This window comes from Buceros rhinoceros, unplaced genomic scaffold (genome assembly GCF_000710305.1).
Source record: "Buceros rhinoceros silvestris isolate BGI_N320 unplaced genomic scaffold, ASM71030v1 scaffold40340, whole genome shotgun sequence".
NCBI classification, from domain to species: Eukaryota; Metazoa; Chordata; class Aves; order Bucerotiformes; family Bucerotidae; genus Buceros; species Buceros rhinoceros.
In genome coordinates this window covers 7,813-14,617 of record NW_010392124.1, presented here as the reverse complement: position 1 = coordinate 14,617, position 6,805 = coordinate 7,813, and the positions used below count along the sequence as shown (strand labels likewise).

Genomic DNA, 6,805 nt, shown 5'->3' with positions numbered 1-6,805 from the left:
GCACCGTCTGTTGGCTGGAACAGCTTGGCACAGGTCAGTGTCCCAGCAGGTCTGGCCTAAAACACGGCCATCAAGTCGTGTGTGGCAGGACGCGGGGGTCCAGCTCTGCAAAAGAGGAACCACAGAGGCACCAGTTTGCCAGAACGAATTCCAGCCTGTTACTGCTCCACCCTTAGCGCTGGGAGCCCAGCCCGCCTGTGCCGCTTGTTTGGCTGCGCTGGGGTGATCGGGGGCAGCAGCTCCCACCTGAGCCCTCTGGCTGCTCCAGGAATCTCTTCCTTGGAAGAGGCAGGACGCTCAAGCTGCTCTTTCCTAAGCCAGAAGCAGATTTTTCCTCTAGCCCGTGGCCATGCCAACAAGGACACTGCCGCTCTTACGGGCTGCTTCACTGGGGAGCCCCTCTTGCCGTCCCTGGAGGACCTGGGGTTGAGCCCCGCAGCGTGTCTCTGTGCCAGCCTGGTGGAGCACAGGCAGGAAAGCCCTTCACGTAACACAAACCCATCATGGTTTGCTGCAGAGGCAGGAGAGGGGGGATTTCTTGATCTGCTCATGAGAATGAGGCCACTAGCTAATTAGCAACCAGCCTCCAACTGTCTCCTCTTGGCGAGCAGAGGCAGTGAAAGCCGGAAGAAGTGACTCATTCCTCTTGGATGTTCTTCATCCTGCTGGCACACGCTAGGTTGGGTCATCCAAGCAGTGCCCTCCTGGTCCAGCAGCCCCGTGGCACTGGGAGGCACCGCTGCCGGTGTGAGCGTGCCCGGCACACCGTGGCGAGCCCTTCCCCGTGCGGCAGCAGCGAGGAGTTCAGTGCCTCTCCAGAGTCGGCCTTTGCAGGAGGTGAAATTCCTGAGCGCTGTTGCTGCCAGGGTCATCTCACGCGACCACGGCAGCCATCCACACTCGGGTATTTCCAGTGTTTCCAGCACCCCCCTGAGTTCTCCGTTCTGGCCTGGGAGATTTGAGCAATCTTTGGCCAGCAGTAAGTCATCTGATTCCAGCCGTGGTGGTGGGCTCTTCTGCTTTCTGCCTTTTCCTTTTTGATGGAGAAGCAAATGCTTGCTCAGGAGGTTGTGCAACAGCACCGTGGAAACATACGGTCCTGCCCGCTGTGCCATGTCCCGCACCGACGGCAGGCTCGTGCTGGTGGCGTGGGAGGTGGTGAGCTGGGTTGCAGAAGGGAAACGATGAGTGTGAATTAAAAGGTCTTTTGTGTCGCTGGAAAACAAACACATAAAGCAACAGTGCCAGAAAGGCAGCCACAAGGGGCTCGGGTGTGACTTGGGCATTTTGGGCAGGTCCAACGAGCAGGTCCTTGGTTTTCTGCCCGCAGGTCTTAATGAAACGGCGCTGTTCAGCTGCGAGGCACACAACAGGAAAGGGCTGACCGCGTCCAGCCCGGGGCAGGTCAACGTGAAAGGTAAGCACCGACGCGATGCTCGCGTCACCTGCTGGCAGCGTGGGTCCAGGCAGGAGCTTTCCTGGCCGCCACCCTCCCAGCGCGCACTCTGCGCGGGATGAAGGAGACGTCTGTAGGACCTCCGTCCCTGTTTTCCCTCGTTTCAACCCTATTTAAAATCAGGCAGGAGGCACAGAGTGGCACGGTCAGCCGGTGCGGCGCTGTCATCTCGGCATCACTGCTGAGGGAGGAAGCACCAAAAAGCGCGTTTGAAAGCAGAACTGCCCGCCCTGGCGCGGAGCGGGTGTTGGAAGGGCTGTATCACTCTTTTCCTTCCTTCACAACCAGGCCAGCGCCCACAGTTTTCTGTAGGAAATGGTGGGAATTCTCGACATTCCAGTGTGAGGAAGGTGTTCCCTCAAAGGCGCCATTGCTTCGAAGCCACGCGGAGAGCGCCCCAATATAGAACACGGGCAAAACCGTCCTGCAGATGAGCTGCTTCCTGCGGCTGTAGCCAGGGCCACACCTGGGCTCACACCGGGAGCTGCCGGGGCGAAGCCAGAGGTGCCGCGTTAGGGCTTAGGCCTCCAGCTGACTTCCCTTGGCTCTTCCCTGCAGGAATACCCTCTGCACCCGCCAGCCTGCGCGTCCTCAACCGAACGGCCCACGGTATCGTGGTGTCCTGGGTGCCGGGCTTTGATGCCTTCTCTGCCTTGAACAGCTGCAGTGTCCAGGTGAGCATCCGCAACCCGCCGTGCCCTGCACCCTCCCCTCACATGGGTGCTCCAAGACGGGGGAAATCGGTGTGGTTTGGCAGGAACCCCTCAGATCTCACCAGGCTGTTGGTTTGGGCAAGTGGAGTCGGATTTTCCCAGCAGCGTTGGAAGGGGAAGCTGGTGCCTTGCGGTCCGGGTGACCAGGGAATTGGTGGTGGAGTGCCGTGAGGGAGTCCAAGCCGAGCAGCAAGCAGTCCCCAGTGCCCCCGCTGCTCCAGGCAGCTCTTCGGGAGATGTCGCAAGCCTCGAGCTGTGGCAGGCAGGTGCCTGTCCCCTGTCAAACACTTCCCAACCAGGCAGCCTTCCTGCTGGGGTTTGGAGGTGGGGGTTTCTCTCGGCTCTCCGCTCCCTGCAAGGGCTGGAAGGAGCCGAGGGGTTTGCGGGTTTCCTGGACTAGTTGGGGAACGCCACCTCCGTGGTCCAGCCCTGCAGGTGGTTTCCACCGGCTCTATCTGCTTGCCCTGGCTGGGTTCACAGCTAAGCCCCGCGCTGGCTCGCTGCTGGGTGTGGGGTTTGTACTGGCGGATCTGTCCTGCTGCTGAGGTACCGTGCTGAGAGAGGCGGCGGTTGAAGGTAAAAGTGAAAGGAGTTACAGGGAGGAAAGGTACCCGGGCTAATATTAGCACCGCATCCGCTGCTGCCTTCCAGCTGGGGTGGTTCTACTGTCGGATCTGTCCTGATGCTGAGGTACCGTGCGGAGAGAGGCGGCGGTTGAAGGTAAAAGTGAAAGGAGTTACAGGGAGGAAAGGTACCCGGGCTAATATTAGCACCGCATCCGCTGCTGCCTTCCAGCTGGAGCCTGGGAAGTGGGGTGGGGAGCCAAGGAATTTCCTATGACTTAACGTTCACGGTCTGTCATGAGGAAATAGCCTTTCGAGCTGGAAACCAAGCCATGGCTGCTGGCAAAAACACAGCTCTGACTAAGCCCTTTTGCTCCTGTCCCCTTTGATAATCCCCTCGCTCGGGCAGCGAGGCACACCGACCGAGGGATTCACTCCTGAGCACGCCGCCGCCGAGGAGGGAACCTGCTGCCATCACACCTGCCAAGTTCAAGCTGTTTAAGTTTGCAAAAGGCCCCATTTTCCAAAGATACGTAAATCTGATGGATTTACTGCGGAAGACGAGCTGAGGGTTGAGGGAGCTGAGCTGGGCTCGATGCTCAGGAGGAACAGCCAGTCCCCGTGGGGCTCTCAGGAGCAGCTTGCGTCTTCGTCTGGTCACTGCTCACCTCCCTCGCAGCACCTGTGACGGCTCGGGGCCCTTCTCGGCTCCACGAGGCTGAAGCTGTTCTCTTGTTCTCTTGATGCCGAGACCATCCTGTGCACCCTGAGCTACCCAGAGGGTACAGGTGTTCCTCAACACCTGTTCTCCCACCACCCCAAAACCACGCGTGGAAGCTTTTGAGAGGGCTGTATGACTTCCTGCTGGTGGTTCCCTCTGAAACATGCCTTGCCCTCGGAGTTGTCTGCCTCTCTTGCGCCGCTTTCTTGCTCTTCCCTCTTTCCTCCCACTGTCCTGGCCCAGGCCACTTCTGTGGTGCTTCCTGTGAAACGAGATGCTTTATGGAGAGCTGCAAGGGCTGTGTGGGCATCTGTGAGGGCGCTCCGCAGCCAGCCTTTGGGCAGAGAGCAGCTTCTCCTTGGGTAAGAGGTGGGACTCGTTTTTCGTACGTGAATTCACCCGTGCTGCTGAATGTAATGATGGAGCCCGACGAGGGCTGTGATTAGTCCCGCAGCACCTGATGGCCGTAAGTCCCGTGGTCCAGTGATGTGTGGCGTGAGAAAGGACTTTCCTTTCTTTGTTTGGGACTCGCTGCCTGGTAACTTCATTGGCTTCCTCCTTGTGCTCCGTGCCACAAGAGGCGGCAAATCACCCCTCCCTCCTCCTTGCCGCAGCGGTGGTGATTTCACACACCTCTGCCGTGTCCCCTCCACAACTCGTCCTCCTCCGGGTGCATTGGAGCCCTTTCCCAGGACTCGTGCAGCACCTGCCGCCCGCCTTCCGCTTGGCTGGACGAGGCAGCGTGCAGAAACAAGGCCCTGCTGGCGTTCGATTCTGTTTACAGACAGAAAATTCATGCTGCACGTCTCACCCCGCAGCTTGCTGCTGACTAATCCCTGTCTGTGGCCTGATTTTTCAATTAAGGTCAAGGAAGCTGTTCCACGAAGCAACATCTCACTTTTCCTCTTCAACACCTCGGTGCCTCCCCACGTGTATCACATCCAGCAGCTGGAGCCCATGGCGGACTACGACATCTGCGTTTCCTGCAGGAACGAGGTCGGCTGGTCGGCGTTTAGCCCCTGGATAACCGCCAGCACCACCGAGGGAGGTAGGAAATGAGTAGCCAAGACCGAGGAGGGTTTCCCCGCCTCGGTCACGCAGATGTGCTGGGTGCAGGTCTCTCTGGATGAGATGCTGGTTGACTGGCAGCTCATTTTCCATCAGCATACCCTTCCACCTGGCTCCCCTCACCCTCTTCCTCCCTGTCTCCTGCAGCTCCCACCACCCCGCCACGGAACGTCACGGTGTCATTCAACGAATCCAGCTCCTCCCTGGAGGTCCGATGGGTGCAGCCGCCCCTGGGGAGGATCCACGGGGAACTGCAGGGCTATCACATCTGGTACCGGTGGCAGAACTTCAAGGGGCTGGTAAGTCACCGGGGAAATGGGGGAGAACGGGTAAAGCCTAGAAGAAATCCCAGCAGGGATGTCAGTTTGGTCTTGATGCTTCCGTATCTGTTTTTCTGAGCTTCTGTGTCTGCTGCCTGGTGCTTTCAGCTGGGCTTTTTAAACACAAGTGGTCTCTCTCTCGCCTGTTTGTCTAACTCATGGTGATGCCCTCACCATTAATACTGGGAAGAAGCTGTTCTGCATGAAGGGGACAAGAGGTTTGCTGTCCTCCTCTTCTCTAAACCAGGAGAGAGGTGCTCTTCCTGGCGCTGGCAGCCTGTGCTGTGGCCTGTGGCGTGGCAGTCGAGGTCTGACACATCTCCCAGCCCTTTCAGCCCTGGGGTCCATCGTAAGGTGTGGGGAGAAGTTGTTCCCTGGCTCTGGAGCCCTTCCTGACTCTGAGGGGATTTGTTCCGTGTGTTAACTCCTCTGCCAACCCGTGGCACGGAGTTTTGCAGCTCAGGGAGGTCAGCCCGACCTTTCGGGCTGTGCCGGCTCGTCTCAGCCCGTCCGGGGGGGGCTCTGGATCACAGTGCAGATGTGTCCAGCTGTCGCCTCTGCCCGGTGGTTTGGTCTTCCTCTCTCCCAGGCTGAGAGCAGAGAGGCACTGGCAGCCTGAATGAGCCCTGTGCGGAAAAAGTGACTCACGCCCTATTTTTTGTAGGATGCTGCATTTTCTGTTCTCCTTTTCTGCCACTGAATAAGAGCACATATAGATCCAGAGCAAATGAGGGCAGGGGAACAACGATATGGTCTTGTGACTAGCATGGAAAAAAAGTGCTGAGCTATTTGTCGTCTCTCAAGCAGAAAGCAAAAAACAGGAGCTGCCCTTTAAGCCCTGGGAGAGCGTCTTGTTGATGTTGTTTTTTAGGAATTTCCCCGGTCGAATGCTTATGGGGTGAAATTTCTGCCGGGTTTCTGGTCAGTGATGTCCTCCTGAGCGCTGGCTTTCCGGAGGCCCGAGAAGACCCCCCTATCGGGAGCGGGGTCGGGAGGGAGGGGGCTGTGCGTGGGACCTTTGCTCTCGGCAGAGTGAAGGGAGCAGTTGGGTTTGTGCTGGTTTGTTGTGGGAGCCAGCCGGGGCAGGGGCCAGTGCCGCTGTTCCTAAGGGCCGTCGCAGAATTCGGAGACCCGGGAATGGCTTGAGCTGTGCTGTAAGCTTCCCGCAGAGCTCCGGTGGCTCGGTTCTGCCACGCGGCCCCGCGGGTCTCCTGTGCCGAAGGGCAGGCTGAAGCATGAGAGCAACGTGCTGCTGCTGAGAGGAGCTCCGAGTTCTTGGAAACAAAGTCTCTGAGTTTTGGCTCTAGACAGGATAAATATGAAATGCCCCAAAATAACCCACGGGTTCACAAGCCCAGCACACAAAGCGGGGGTTGTGGGATCCGCATTTCTGTGTCAGCAGGGTCACCTGCAGGCCTCTTCTTCTCCACAACCAGCTTCACAACCATCTCAAGCGCTTCCAGCAAATGGTTTCATTTTATTCTTTAACCGGCAGTCCTTGTTTGAGCCAAGGCTGCCGGAGCTGGGACGTGAAGAAATCCCTCAACTACCGCACGGCTCGTAAAACCCCACGAGGTTTGGCAGTTCTGTGCTGCCAGGACGGCTCCTGCTCCACCAGCGTGCTCGTGCTCTCCGCGTCTGTGTGGTATCGGCCGGGCTCGTCCTCAGATGACACGGCGGAGCTCTCTGCCGTACCAAGGGATGTCGCTGTGTGTTCAGACTGGTGGGAGGGAAGGGACCTCGCGAGCGTTTCCACCGAAGGATGCCAGGTGGAAGGAGGGCAGGAGCTCACACCACTGCTCCGTGGCACAGACACGCCGTGGGGCTGCGGCGTCTCTCACACCCATTCCTGTGGCTTGTTGTGGCTGCGAACAGAAAGCAGTTCCCTCTGAGCAGCTCCAGTTTCCTCCTCCTTGCCCCCCGATCCCCCTCGGCCGCTGCTTTTTCTCAGCCTGGTGGTGTTC

General features: G+C 58.5%; 1 protein-coding gene across 1 annotated transcript in view; it reads left to right on the top strand.

The window, feature by feature from the left end:
- Positions 1-6,805, top strand: part of MERTK (MER proto-oncogene, tyrosine kinase) — a gene marked incomplete at both ends in the record, with an annotated part of 16,016 nt that overhangs the window by 1,408 nt on the left and 7,803 nt on the right. The window contains 4 exons of the mRNA XM_010143944.1: positions 1,331-1,417; positions 2,015-2,130; positions 4,318-4,501; positions 4,669-4,820. Coding sequence (XP_010142246.1) covers positions 1,331-1,417; positions 2,015-2,130; positions 4,318-4,501; positions 4,669-4,820 — 539 coding nt within the window. The remainder of the gene's footprint in view (positions 1-1,330; positions 1,418-2,014; positions 2,131-4,317; positions 4,502-4,668; positions 4,821-6,805) is intronic.